The sequence below is a fragment of the Muscardinus avellanarius genome (assembly GCF_963383645.1).
Source record: "Muscardinus avellanarius genome assembly, chromosome: 1".
Lineage (NCBI taxonomy): Eukaryota > Metazoa > Chordata > Mammalia > Rodentia > Gliridae > Muscardinus > Muscardinus avellanarius.
Window position 1 is genome coordinate 63,890,450 of NC_137786.1, and position 15,594 is coordinate 63,906,043.

The 15,594-nt window shown below is 42.6% G+C and overlaps 1 protein-coding gene across 1 annotated transcript; it reads left to right on the forward strand.

Annotated features, from left to right (window-relative positions):
• Window positions 1-443: 443 nt before the first annotated feature.
• CRHBP (corticotropin releasing hormone binding protein) lies at window positions 444-14,596 on the forward strand (the record flags this gene model as incomplete). The annotated part of the gene is made up of 7 exons (XM_080710476.1): window positions 444-524; window positions 896-989; window positions 1,208-1,365; window positions 2,788-2,998; window positions 5,341-5,489; window positions 9,804-9,921; window positions 14,439-14,596. 7 exons carry the CDS (start codon window positions 444-446, stop codon window positions 14,594-14,596), a joined length of 969 nt encoding a protein of 322 aa, XP_080566602.1.
• Between the last annotated feature and the right edge of the window lie 998 nt (window positions 14,597-15,594).

Below are 15,594 nucleotides of genomic sequence, written 5' to 3' on the forward strand. Positions count from 1 at the left end.
AGTGTGTAACTTTGTCACTTTTTGTTTTTAAATTGAGCATTCCCCCCAAGGTCAAGCAGGAGAGGAAAATGGAGCATTTGGCAAGTCAGGTGAAATGTCCTGTCGTTCTTCTTTGTCCCAGCCTCATTCTTTCTCTGACACTTTTAGTTCACTAAGTCATACTTGCTGATATCATTCTTGGTGAATAATGTGGGGCCATGCTGAAAATTTGTAGCTGAGAGCCGGACCCTCGTCATTGCCACGTACTTTGTCACTGAGATAGGGTAACCCATGGTAACTAAGCTCGGATCAGTTAAGGGGCAGAGAGCCTCCCCTCCCTACCGCTCTATAAAAGAGACCCAACAAAGGGACCCTACGGCTTCGAGCTCTCCGCCTGTGCAGAGGTGCAGGACGCAAGCCCAAGGTCTCCGGAGCAGCGCGCACCAGCTGGAGGCCAGGCCAGCATGCCACCTAACTTTAAGCTCCAGTGCCGCTTCATTTTGATCTTCCTGATGGCTCTCAGAGGGGACAGCCGCTACCTAGAGGTGAGCCAGCCCTGACTGACCGGTCACATCACCCCTTCCTTGTGAGTATTCAGCCTGGGCGGCAGCACTGCCTCTGCTGTCGACCTTTCTTGGGGGTAGCCCTTTCTTCCCTCTCGGTTGGTCCTTTCCCCCTTGTTTCTCTTAGACTTGTCTTTCTCCCAGCCTCTGAGCGTCCCCTCTGCCTGCCTGTCTGTGGCAGCTGGGGATGCCCCGATGGAAAGGGTCTAAGACCTTCAGCAATCTGGACACCCGGGGAGAGAGAGACTCCCTCTCGATTCCCTTTGCTGAGCGGCGGTGAGGGTGCCCGGCTGCAGGTGCACTTTCTTCCCCACGCCTTGAACTTTTCCGAACTGAGTCTTTTCCCTCGCCAGCTCCAAGAAGCCGCGGACTACGACCCTATCCTGCTCTTCAGCTCCAACCTGAAGCGGGACCTGGCGGAGGAACAGCAGTACCGCCGCGAGCTGCGTGAGTCGGGAGGCTGGGGTCTCACACCTCGGGCGGCGGCTGGGGATGGCGCGGGGGCGCATCTCGGGGGCGCGAGCCCACCGCCGAGGATGGGGAGAGGCCGGATCGGCTCCGGCTCTGCGCGACGCCGAGCCTGGGAATGGGGCGCGGAGAGGGGCTGCCCGAGGCCGGCGCCGCCGTAGCTGCCGCCTGGGACCCCGGCTCCTGGTCTCCCCTAGGGTGCCTGGACATGCTGAGCCTGCCTGGCCAGTTCACCTTCACCGCCGACCGGCCTCAGCTGCACTGCGCCGCCTTCTTCATCACCGAGCCAGAGGAATTCATTAACATCCACTACGACCGGGTCTCCATCGACTGCCAGGGTGGGGACTTCCTGAAGGTGAGGCGCCCCGCGTACCCCGAGCTGGGGCCCCGGCAGGCTGGGACCCCCGGGGTGGAGTGCAGCGCCCAGCGTGGGGGGCCGTGACACATCTAATCGGACACTTGTCCGCTCGGGGACCCCTCGGCTGTGGGGATCTTGCCCCAAACTCAAGAAAGACCTGCCCCCACACTCTGCAGGGCTCGTGCCTCTCTGGATGCCGAGGTTGTTGAAAATCCCTCCTATGTGGTGTGGAGGTTCTGGGAACTTTCAAACACTTGAATTTGCAGTTTGAGGCAAATCTGGGGCAGACTACCAAAGGAACCCATCTGGGTGAGAAAGCCGGGTCCATATGTCTGAGATCTGAACCCACCTGGCGCCCGCGGTCCCACTCTGCAGAGAGTTCTGGGCGTTGGTCTGCAAAGCTGGGTGATCTGATTTGGGAGCCAGGGTCCCCGCTGCTGGGAGGGTGCAGAGGGGATCTAGTTAGAGACAGGTGGGAGAGGAGACCAAGGCCCCAGCTTCAAAGCATCCCCAGCACCAATCTCTGTAATTCTAGAAAGTCAGCTTAAGGTGGACACTGAGCTCTGCTGTTCAGGGAAAGGAGTCAAGATTAAAACCTCCAACTAGAATGCTTTGGAGCCTGTCAAACACATTAGAAATCATCTGTAGTCAGGTCGCTGGTAATTTTGTTAATTTGGAATGTGTTGGGTCATTAAACTAGAGACCTGTGGTGAGTTTGAGAGTAAAATCAAATCAATTGATTCTGACACTTTGTCCAACTTCAGAGGTAACAAGTGAAAGAGGAAAGTCCTGTCTGCCACATGAGCCAGCTCTCCTGACCGTAGGAGTTCTTAATATTTTTAAATAATATGGGGCAGGAGAGAGAAAGAGAGAGAGAGAGAGAGAGAGAGAGAGAGAGAGAGAGAGAGAGAGAGAGAGATTTGTAACCACTGGTAGACAAAGTTTCTGCTCCCGATTTTTCTTTTGCTATCTATTTTTAATATACTTTGTTCACATTTTAATGAGGAAAGGCAAGAAAAGATCTAAATGAAACCCAAATTCTGCTTTGGTAGAATCATTCTGAAGGTGAGACATGGAAAATATGACCAAGATAAACACGTATATAACTTCTTTTTTCCAGCCAAAAATGGTTGAAATGATTATAAGAAAATTTATTTACTATGACAGCTTGATGGCGTATACAGTAGAAAGCATTAATGAATTGATATACTTGAAACCATCACAGTCAAAATATGTACAAATGACAGTCGGGATTGTGGGCTGTCAACTCCTCACAACTGAAGGCTCTCTGCTGGATAATTTTCTCACTTTCCAACAGTCCAGTGATTTCAGGAGTTGATAAAAATGACCATCTCTGGTTGTTGTTGTTGTTGTTGTTGTTGTTGTTGTTGTTGTTGTTATTAATATTTTTTTTGGAAGGTATTTGATGGCTGGATCCTCAAGGGGGAGAAATTCCCCAGTTCCCAGGATCATCCTCTCCCCACAACTGAAAGGTACATAGATTTCTGTGAGAGCGGTCGTGGCGGAAGGAGCATCAGGTCCTCCCAGAATGTGGCCATGATCTTTTTCCGGGTCCATGAGCCAGGAAATGGATTCACATTAACCATAAAGACAGACCCCAACCTCTTTCGTAAGTGATCTCCCTGTCTTCTAAGTAAAAAGATAGAACTTACGGGGTGGGCATCAAACTACTTTTCAAAAGTAGTATTAGCTCACAGTCTTGGGAAATTTGAGCTGAGGAATGATTTGAATAGAAATTCATGTATAATTAGAAATTACCAAATAGATACTTTCTGTTCATTATTATAAAAATAAAATCACAGTTTGAAATTTATTCCTGTGCTAGGTAGTGTACTAATTTGTGGTGGTTACATTCTATTTTTTTCCTCCAAAGTCTTGTTTTGATCTTCCAAGGTACTGTAGTACATCCAGTACTACCCTCCTACGTCTTCCACTGACCCAGGATAAGCTTGAAAAATTAAATATGAATTTGGGGCTCTAGAGCTATGGAGATAGAGGCTATATGTTGGAGATATGGCGAACAGGTGTCATGTCGTGAGCAGAAGATTGGTCCAGAATACCTTCTAATGCTGAACCTACCGCCTTAATGTAGTTCATTTCTGATGGAGACAGATGATGATGATGCTATAAAATGGTACAGCTCAGGCCTAAAGCATGTTATCTAATCAAAATTAGTTTACTCTGCTTATTTTTTTCTCCATTAAGAGAAATAACCTTTTTTCTTTTTTTTCCAGTACCAAAGATTGAACCCAGGGGCATTCTACCTCCAAGCAACACCCACAGCCTTGTATTTTTTATTCTTTATTTTAAAACAGGGTCTCACTGAGTTGCAAAGGGCCTCACTAAGTAGCTGAGGCTGTTTGCAAACTACGATCCTGTCTCAGCCTCCCAAATGCTGGGATTACAATCATGTGCCACCACACCCAGCATGAGAAATAACCTTTTTTAAAAAATCAAAAAAAAGAAAGCATATCACTCAAGTTGCATGCAATTGAATCAATATTAATACTTCACATAGTTGAAGGATTGGGCCTTACCTGCCAAAGAATAGTGTACTACTGATCTTCTGATTTCTATTTCTTAAGAAACTAACAACTTTTGACCTGAAATCCCAGTACTTGTGAGGCTGAGATAGAAGGATCACAGGTTTCAGGACAGACTCAGCAGTTTAAAAAGACCCTATTTCAGCCCGGCGTGGTGGCACACACTTGTAATTCCAGCATTTGGGAGGCTGAGACTGGAGAATCATGGTTCAAGGACAGCCTCAGCTACTTAGTGAAGTCCTCTGCAACTCAGTGAGACCCTGTTTTAAAATAAAGAATAAAAAATAGGGCAGGGGATGTAGCTCAGAGGTCAAATGCCTCTGGGCTCCATCCCCAGACCGTCCCCCCCAACACACACAAACAAAAAGACCCTATTTCAAAATAAAAATTAAGAAGAGCTGGGGATATAGTTTAGAGGTAGACTGTTCCTGGGTTCAATTCCCAGTATCCCCCCCCCAAAAAAAAAAACAATTTTTGAATAAAGCCCCCCAAAAGGTTGTTTCTGAGGACTGATGCAAAATAATTGTGGAGGACAAAATGAAATGTTTCTTCTATATTTTGTTTAGTGAGAAATCAAGTCTTCTAGAATCATGAAGAAATTCTGATTCTTTTTGAAATTAAGAGTAATTAAAAATGTAAGAAGGAAGCAAGAAGCAGGTCTGACCTGTTCTGGTCAATAGAAACTTTCCTCCCATAATTGACAAAAATGCCAACTCTGATGTTTCTGTTTCATAGCTGGAAGAATAAATTTATTGTAAATCTATATTTGAGATACAAAACAATAATTTTCAGAAATTCTTGAGAGTAATTAAAATTTTCTAAGTTTACCTTTTAATCAACATCACAACATCCAGCAATTATTTATCAGTAAATCTGATGTTTCTCTCTTTTTTTCAATCTATTTTGTCACTATTTTAGAATAAAATTATTTATTTTCTTTGTTGTTTAAAATAACATTATGGCTCCAAAGTCAATGAGCAAAGACTTTAAACAGATAGAATTTGAGTTCTGGTCTCACCATTAAGCCTTTAATGGTATATATTCCTAACTTGAACCTAGATCCTAGTTAACAGAAGCATTCTTAAAACTACTACCAGATAGTGTTGTTTGTCTGGGTAAATGCATGTCTTGTGATTGCTATAAAGAAGGTAACGCCCTGGGATGAAGGTTAGAAGCCCCTTTATATCTTGGGCCTCCTAGCCATGTGCATATCTCTTTGATGAATTTTATTCCCCAACTTCTTCCTTTCTCCAAATTGTCATTGTGATATATGTGTTATCTTTCTGGGTATAAGATTCTACTCCATGAACAGAAGCTTAAGATAAAGATACAATAAATTTCTATAAAAAACCAGCAAACCAAATAATGCAAATATAACCTTTTATTTATTTATTTTTTCTTTACAAAGCTTGCAATGTCATCTCTCAGACCCCAAATGGAAGGTTTACCCTGGTCGTTCCACACCAACACCGAAACTGCAGCTTCTCCATTATTTATCCAGTGGCGATCAAAATATCTGACCTCACCCTGGGGCATTTACATGGTCTTCAGTTTAAGGTGAGTGACTCACTTGCCTAGACTGGAGATTTATCAGAACAAAAGCAAACCTGGCCTCCGCAAATTGGTGTAGCATGTCCCTCTGGCTCTTAGCTCTCATGCGTGCCTGCAGTTACGCTGTTAACTAGCGTGCTCAGGTGCCCATTCTGACTACTTCAATACTTTGCTAGTGATGTAAGAAATGCTTTCAACTGGTAAAGTTGTGGTATGTAATTACAATTGAACTCTCTTGTACTCGCCTATTTTACAAAAATTCTCTCCTAGAAGAACCTCCTGTGAGTCATCTACACAGCTGTGTTTCTGATTATTGGAATTTTCTTTTGACACGAAGGAAGTATCTCACTGACAAAACTGCATGTGAAGGAATGCTAACTGTAGCATAAAACATGAAATTGGATTTTTATATTGCAAAAGGCAGTCAAGTTTTGAAGAGCATTTTGTAATACATTTAATTCAGTGCATTTTGCCTAAGAAATATTAGCTGAGAATCCCTAGCAACTTGCTTTCAAATGAACTTTTGTACGGACCTTAAAATTAATGCTGACCTTCATTCACTTACACTGGTCGCTTCTTCCCCATGAGTCATTCCTATTTCCTGTTACTTTCTAATATGCCTGGGTTAAGATAACCCATGTATTTGCTGGTATCAAAGGCAGTCATAGTTCCTAATCAGAAAGATTTTAGTGAAAGTTAAATTAAAAGGACCAGGACTCAGAAAAGGAAAGTATATCCAATTTCCTCTATCCCTATATTCATGGGCCACTGCCCATTTTTGTTTGTTTGTTTTTAAGTTGGGTTTTGGTGGAAGAATAATCCTTTAATCAGGAGTGTGTGTGTGTGTGTGTGTGTGTGTGTGTGTGTGTGTGTGTGTGTGTTTCTAGGGGTTGAACCCAGGGGATTCTACCTCTGAGATATACCCCCAGCTCTATTTTATTTTTTATTTTGAAACAGGGTCTCACTAAGACCCTGATGGCCTTGCTAAATTGCTGAGGCTGACCTCAGTCCTGCCATCCTCCTGCCAGGTCTGTATTGGGAGATCTGTTATTTATTAAAGCTGTAATGTATTGAGACTATAAGAAATTATATTTTTGTTTTTCCTTAAGAATTTAGATCCTGTGATGTCCTAGGCATTAATGCCTTTAAAAAATATTGTTTGAAAGCTGGGCGTGATGGCACACATTTGTGATCCCAGTACTTGGGAGGCTGAGATAGAAGGATTGTAAGTTCGCAACCAGCCTTGACTACTTAGTGAGGCCCTCCGTAACTTAGTGAGACCCTGTTTCAAAATAAAGAATAAAAATAGGACTGGGAGAGTAGCTTGGAGGTAGAATGCTCCTGGGTTTAATCCCCAGTATAAAAACAAAATGTTTGAATACTTTCTTTGGGCAAGCAACTATTCTAGATCCTGGGAATTAGCAATGATAAGACAGGTCCTACTCACAGCTAGCCTCCCTATCAGGGATGAGGCAGGCAAAACTGCCATATATTTCAAGTAGTGGTAAGTGCTGGACAGAGACACAGCACAGTGGTTTTTTGTTGTTGTTTTTTGTGGTGTGTGTGTGTGTGTGTGTGTGTGTGTGTGGTACTGGGGGTGGAACCCAGAGGCTTTCTACCTCCGGGCTATACTCCCAGACCCATTTTATATTATATTTGGAAACAGGGTCTCACTAAGTTGCTGAGAGCCTCACTAAGTAGCTGAGGCTGGCTTCGAACCTGCGCGATCCTCCTGTCTCAGCCTCCCAAGAGCGGGGACTAGAAGCGTATGCCACCACGCCCGGCTACAGCATAGTGGTTTGATAGACAGTGGCTGGGAACAACGGGGTGGAGAGAGGAAGGAACTACTTGAGGTAAGATAGTCAGGAAAGAAACCTCCCAAAGAAGCATTTAGAGTGAAAGTAGAATGACAGACCAGAAGGAGCCAGCATCCATGACAAGGGCAGGGAGCAGAGGTGATGGTGGTGTGGATGTTCAGAGGCAGAAATGGGCTTCCTGGGTTCCAGACATGGGAAGAAAGCAAGGGAGAGGAGTGTGGTCAGAGGCACAGGGAAATGGACAGTGTGCAGAATCCTGTGCTCACCTGAAGGACTCTGAGTGTATTAAGTGCAGTGGGAAGCCACTGAAGGGGTTCAGGCAGGAAAGTGACATGACCAGATGTACACCATCTGAAGGTCACTCTGGCTTCCACAGTGAGTGGGCTGCAAGGACCGGGTTGCCTTTTTATGCTTCTTAGGAGGTATCCTCTGATTATTGTTAGTCTACTTATCAATGTTGTTTTTCTAAATAAAACACCCAAGGGAGACTTCAGTTTTACACATTGGGAAGTGTAGGGTTTTTGTGTTTGGCACAAGCAGTTTGGTTCTACTTTTGCGGTATCATGGTCAAGTAAGAGGTGATAATGGCTTGGAGCCTCAACAAAGTCATCTAGGAGATCACTGCTGAGGAAATAAAACCCAGAGAGGGCCCTACACAACCACGTTTCTGCCATGGTTTATAAGAAAACCTGAAAAGAACTACAAAGAGGGGAGAGATGTCCTCCAACCCCAAGGCATAGGTGCACCCAATGTCCTTGTTTCTTTGTTTTGGTACTCTAATTTTAGTTTCTACTTCTTCCAAACTTCTTTATTTCCCAGTCTCTCTATCTGTATCTCGCTCATCTACCTTTTCCTTTCAAACCTACCTGCGAAAACTTGAAACCTAAAGAACCAAGTGGAAACTTCAGTGTTTAGAGATGCTCCCCTGGGATCCCCTGCACTCAAGGGAAAGGCAATTAGTCTTTTTCCCCTTCACTCCCTAAATAGTTTATTAACTGTCAATTCACAAACATGAAGCCTTGTGCACAGTGGGGTTAATTAAATCTGTTTCATCGTGTGATGAAATTATATGTAAAGTACCTAAGCACAGAACCTTGCACATAGTAGGCCCTTTCAAAATAGATGTCCCCTCCCTTCATTAGCCAAACAGTGGCCATGATAATATTCTCTAATTCGTGGCTTCGTTTCCAGTTGTCTTCCTAAATGTCAGAAGGTGTGTGCATTTAAAGTTCTTTATTTTACATCTTGGCTCCTGTGTCTCAGGGTCTATCTGGGTAACCGCTGGGCACCTGTCGCGCTCTGCTGGATCTCTTAACATGTTCAGTTCAACAAAGGAGAAGATCACAGGCCAACCTGGCTGTGCAAATTGCAGGAGACAGTACAAAATGAAAATGTGGGGCCTTTATTAGAAATTTCATTAAGAGTTCCAAGACAAAACAGCAGAGCTTTAAATCAAGCACAAGGCTCTCTCCTGAGCAGCGCCCTGCATGCTGCCCAGGTGGCATGCTCATGACCCGATGGGGCAGGTGGGGGGCCAAGCACAACATTTGGGAGCCAGTGGCTGCTTCCCTGTGTGGGAGAGTGAGGCACAGGGACTGCAGTGGGTACGACTGGAGAGCACCGAGGGGCGCAGAATAGAGAGCGTCAGGGCTCACACAAAGCCTTGCAATCAATTCTTGTGGGTAGCTTGAAATGAATTTGTTTAGTTTCAAAGAGAAAGATGATAAGTCCAGCTAACTTGAGCCCCATATCAGAGTTTTACTCTTTATTTAATAAACTTATAATTAAATTCTTATTGGTAGCCAGGCATGGTGGCACACACTTGTAATCTCAGCATTTGGGAGGCTGAGACCTGGAGGATCGCGGTTTGCGGTTCACGGGCAGCCTCAGCTACTTAGTGAGGCCCTCTGCAACTCAGTGAGAGCCGGCTTCAAAATAAAGAATAAAAAATAGGACAGGGGGTGTAGCTCGGAGGTCAAATGCCCCTGGGTTCCATCCCCAGACCCTCAAATAAATAAATAAATAAATAAATAAATAAATAAATAAAATAAAATAAAATTCTTATTGGTAGAAGGCCTGTGTTCCAATAGTAGAGATCTCCCTTTATGAAGAAGAGGAAAAGAGGTGAGTTGAAGGGAAAGCCAACGTGGAAGCCCTGTTTATGCAATGCAGTCACTTAACTCTGACTGCACGCTTTAAGAAATTCAAGGCATTCAGTGTGTGTGGACAAGAAGTTTGATAAGCAAAGCATTTTCAGGTTCTATTTTCCTACTTTTTACATCAAGCTTACAAATTCCTGCTACATCATTTCGGTCCTTAAGCAATTCTTATGTTTTTTTTTTCTTTTAAATGACTTTTAATTTCCGGTGTCCCAGATGTTAACTTCAACAGCATTGCCATGTTGAGGGCTGCTGGAATGAATTCATCCATCCGCTATTGGCCAAATGGTTTGATTTCTATAATTGGTTTTAATGTATCTTTCTCCGCTGCTTTCTTCTCTTAGAAATCCTCAGCAGGATGTGGTGGAATAGGAGACTTTGTGGAGCTGCTGGGAGGAACTGGGCTGGACCCTTCGAAGATGATGCCTTTAGCTGATCTCTGCTACCCCTTTCTTGGCCCTGGTGAGATAGTTCTTCAATTATTATTTGTATTCCTATCATTGTTATTTACTTAAATAAAACAGTGTTTTATACATTGGAAGATGAGTTCCACGAAAAAAAAAAATCCATTTTGTTGTGTGTTGAGCCAGTATGAGAATTTTACATTTGTCCCTAGGTACAGTATCAAAATCCACTACCCACATATCTGACACCATGAAGAGACCTATGAAGCAATTAGGATATGTATTTAAGGTTGGCCCTAAGGAAAACTACAAAGCTTTTAAATTCTTTTCATCTTCTTGGAGGTTCCTGCTTTCATCCTCTGGAGATTAAAGCATGTGCTTACTTACTAAGCGATAAACTAATGGTTCAAACAGTAGATGAATCATCGATTAGTAATAGTATAAGCAAATAATAACTAAGTTTTCCATATATGTATTACTCATAGTAAGCAAAGAACAAAGTCGTGAGCTTTATTAAAACTTCTCTGAACTGTTGAATGTCCCTAACTTCTAGCAACGAAACCTGCCTCTCAAAGGCATTAGAACCCAGAGGTGAATTCTGAAATCCAAAATAACTGATTGGCGCACAGCTGCCAAATGGAAACAGCCTTTCTTTCAGTGGCCAGCGAGGATTTCCCATGTGACTAATGCTCAGTCACATGGCTGAGAGTGGGTGCGAATTATTGACCTCATGAATAAACTAATCAGGTTTGTGTGTGTGTGTGTGTGTGTGTGTGTGTGTGTATGGGGAGGAGTGGATTACATCAAACACTTCTACAAAGACCTCTCTGGTACCTGTACTTTAGGCACAAGAATGGTTATCTTTACTTATTTATTTATTTGTTTATTATTTATTTATTTATTTATTTATTTTTGGTGGTACTGGGGGTGAAACCCAGGGGCTTTCTTCCTCAGGGCTACTCCCAGACCCTATTTTATATTTTATTTGGTAACAGGGTCTCACTAAGTTGCTGAGAGCCTCGCTAAGTAGCTGAGGCTGGCTTTGAACCTGTGTGATCCTCCTGTCTCAGCCTCCCAAGTGCGGGGATTACAAGCGTGCGCCACCACCCCTGGCCTAGGAATGGTTATCTTTAAAAAGACAAAAGTAAAACAAGACAAAGGATACCAGTCTCTAATCTAATAGTTACCTCTGACCATAGCCACTTCCTGTCCTGTCACCATGGACCCTTCAACTAGGTAGTTAAAGCTGTAGACAGTGGTATTGATCAACTGTGTCCTAAGATAATGAAAACTGAGCTTACCCACTAATATTGTGTCTTTCTCTCTGGCTAATGCTGGGACCTTGATAAAAGGTGTGTATTAATTCCATGTCCCTGAAATGGACTTAATACAAACAGGTAAGCACTAAGGCCCAATGTGTCCTCCGTGCTCCCTGAATACACCTGTGTGAAAAAACTTCAGATGAGATTTAAGGCAGGACTGAGCTCAAGGAAAATTTTCTCATCAATGTAAAAGGCAAACAAACAAACAAACACCCCCAAAAGAAGTTTTCCAAAAAATCGCTTTGCAGCTGTGGCAAAGTGGCACACGCCTGTAATCCTAATCCTCGGGAGTCTGAGGAAGGAGACTGCAGGTTTGCAGCCAGCCTCAGCAACTTTCCAAAGCCCCGGCACCTTGGCGAGATCCTGTTACAAAATAAAAAAATAAAAAGGACTGGGAGTGTAGCTCAGAGGTAGAATGCCTTTGGGTTCAATCTCCAGTACCATATAAAAGAAACCAAAACAAAAAACCCACTTAGCAGAAGACTTGCAGATCCTTTTGTGCTGACAAGTAAGCCTATTTTTTTTGTTGTTGTTGTTGTTATTTGTTTGTTTTTGTGGTACTGGGAGGGAACCCAGGGACATTCTACCTCCGAGCTACACCACCAGCCTTATTTTTTAGTCCTTTTTATGTTTGAAACAGGGTCTCACTGAGTTGCAAAGGGCCTCACTAAGCAGAAGCTGGGACTGTCCATGAACCGAGATCTTCATGTCTCTGCCTCCGGAACGCTGGGACTACAAGCATGTGCCACCATGCCCGGTGAGCCTGGTTTAAACTGCTAGCACACACAGTGGCTTTTCTGGCCTGGTGCGTGTTCTCTCCCAGGCACTGAATGGCGTCCCTACTAAGGAAGGGAGAGGCCTTGGCGCTGAGCGTGTGTACGTGAGTGGGAAATGGTACAATTGCAATTGAAGAACACACGTGCCCTAAAATTTAGATAATCGAACTAAAGTCATTTTTCTGTTTCAATTATATAACTTAAATTAGGCAAAAGTGTCAGTTACGCCAGAAAACTACTTTTTGGGGGCCTAAATTATCTATACAATTGAAACCAATTTAAGATGATTTTTAAGGCTTGAATTATATTATTCTATGGATCATTTTAGATATTTGACTTTTTTCCCTTTCATCTACCCTATTTCCATGAGCCTCTCATAAGTTGTTTTTGAAAATGTAGAACTAAGCATGCGTGGTGGTGCATGCTTGTAATCCCAGTACTTGGGAGGCTGAGATAGGAGGATGGCAGATTCATGGCCAGCCTCAGCTACTTAGGTCTTCTGCAGCTTAGTGAAACCCTATTTCCAAATAAAATATATAAAATAGGCTGGGGGTGTAGCCCGAAGGTAGAAGGCCCCTGGGTTCCATCCCCAGTACCCCCCAAATGTAGAACTATCAGGGACCTGACCACGAAATTCAATTTTATTAGAAATTATGTCAAAATAATAAACAATATGTAGATTAACTAAAGGAAATAAGGCATATTGTATAGATTAAAGTTCACAGTAAGATCAGAAAGGGAATGACTTTTCAAATTGTTTAAAGAAAGACTTGGAACTGGATTTAGTGGCGCATGCCTGTAATCGCAGTACTTGGGAAACTGAAATAGGAAGATTGCAGGTTCAAGCAGCTTAGCAAGGCCATTAATAACATACTAAGACCCTATTTCAAAATAAGAAAGTCTAGAGGTGCAGCTGGAGTAGAATGCCCCTGGAAGGGAGAAAAGAAGGGAAAAAAGGAGGGAGGAAGGAAGGAAGGAAGGAAGGAAGGAAGGAAGGAAGGAAGGATGGATGGATGGATTTAACTGTCCTGACAGAAGTTACCCTAGGTTCCCTGGTACTTATATTAAAAGAATTATAAAGTTTATGTTGATTATGTTTTCAATTGACTATTATCTCAATAATATTATTGAATCTTTAAATTTCATTTAAGCACAAGTAGATGTTTGTGAGGTAACTGTTATACAATGAAAATGCTAGCATTTCTCTAAACTTCAAAATTCTTTAGAGAGCCAGGCGTGGTGGCGCATGCTTGTAATTCCCACGCTGGGAGGCGGAGACAGGAGGATCACATTGGTTTGAAGCCAGCCGTGCTGGCTTAAGAGACCCTGTTTCCAAATAAAATATAAAATAGGTCTGGGAGTGTAGCCCAGAGGTAGAAGGGTTTCCAGGAACCCCAGTACCACCAAAAAAAAAAAAAAGCTTTAGAGAGACATGGGGGAATCTGAGAAAATTAAAACAGAAGAAATAGTTATTGTAGGACAGATGAATCTTCCTCAGGAACCAGCTTGACACTGGAGAACTAAAAGGAAAATAATTTTTAATAAAAATAATATGACTTTCAATATATAACTGCTCAGGTTATGACAAGAGATACAAGTTGTCAGATGCCTATACAGATAATGAAAATATTGGATGTGAGGCAGGTAGGAATATTAGTAGATATTCAATAGAAGAAGTACATAAAATGAGATAAAAAGGTACATTATAACAGAATAAGAGAACAAAATGAGTATATTCAGTGTGTATTTATACCATGCAAATAATTTTTGTGTGTGCACTGGGGGTTAAATCCAGAGTTTTCTACTTCTGAGCCACACTCCTGGCCCTATTTTATTTTTTAGTTTAAATCAGAGTCTCACTAAATATCTGAGGCTGGCCTTGAACCTGTGATTCCTCTGCGTCAGCCTCCCAAATACTGGAATTAGAGAGGTGAGCCACCACAGCAAATTATTTTTTATGTGTAAAACAGAGTTGTTATTGAGACTCAGATAATAATAGGCAATAATAGGTGATTTCTGTGTCTACATAAACACCCAAAGGGCCATTCCATTTGCAGCCCCAGATATTGTTTACAACCCAAAAGTGCCCCTGCAAATTCCAACCTGTCCCTAGGGGCAGCACAGTCCCCACCAAGAGCACTGACCCAAAGCTTATGCAGAGCTGGGACCCCTACCTCCATACCCTTGCAGGCAGGATAGCAGGGAAAAGGCCCAGACAAAGCTGCTCGCCTCTTCCCAGCCAGTTTCATTGGTCTCACAGTGTTCTTGCACCAAAGAGAAAAGCTGAGCTTAAATTCATGATTCTATAATTAATTATATAATATTAAAGAAACTTTTTAACTGAGAGCAGCTTGACTATGTAGAGGAAGATACATCATCTTGCTTTTGCTGTGTTGAAATTATCTAGCCAACAGCAATGGGTTGACTGTGCAGCTTCTAATTTGCTGGGAAACTTTTATCTTTTCCATCAATTATAGCCCAAATGAAAATCGGCTGTGACAACACTGTGGTACGCATGGTCTCCAGTGGAAAACACATCAATCGTGTGACGTTTGAGTATCGTCAGCTGGAGCCATACGAACTGGAAAACCAAAACGGAAATAGCATCCCGGAATTCTGCTTGTCCAGTCTTTGAATAACCAGGTCAATGAGCTGTCTGCTGCTAGCTGAGGGAATTCTCGATAGCTATTGTACATAATTTTCATGCCCTGCTCGTGAAAAGCTCTTCACTCTGGTCAGTATTCTAGGCCTTGCACATGCACACACATTAATTTTCACATCTTGCTTCATTTTTGTTTGCAATATATCGATGGGTACATGGAAGAAAATGAACCCCACTTGGCAGAAAAAAAGTTCTAAAGGAAATGCTCGTAGTTCTTTGGTGAACTACAAACTTGAGCCTGTAAGACAAGCGTCAAAGAATGTGCGATAGACAATTATATCTCAAGGGAAAATACTAGAAAGTATTGTACACTCATAGTTTTGTAACAGAAAAAAAAATTGAAGTCTGTGTATACCAAAGGAGTCGCATCTGTTTATTTCTTTTTATAATTCTGTGTATAGTAGATATAAGTTGTAGGTATTATTTATTGATTTGTAAACCTTGTTTTTAACAGAACTTTGTAGCATAAAAAGACTTTCCATCCACCAATGCAAACATGAATAAATCTATTCAGAACATTAGCACCTTGGCATCATGCTTTATTTGCTTTCCTTGATAGTCCCCTCCTTTTTTACCCTCAGGAAGTAGCGTTCCCTGTGGCGCAGAACCATTTTAGATTTCTTGGAGCTAGAACTTTAGACCATTGAAGAATAATTATGCAGAGCAGAAGCACAGTCCAGCGTCTGCACAGGCAACGCTGGGTGCTAGCAGGAGAGCAAATGCCCGCTTCCCACTATCCTCTGGGGAAGCTCAGAATATGTGTTTGTGTCATGTGTTGAATGCATTTTTCAATAAAGACAGAAAGAGCATTACAACTCTCATAAGATACAATTTGTAGGAATCTGAGTATTTCTTTGGCTCTGAACTGGTGACTGAGCCTTATTCATGTTTGACTTTATACTAAGCATGCTGCATGTAAAAATATACTTTTTTTTTGTACTGGGGATTAAACCCAGGGGCATTCTACTTCT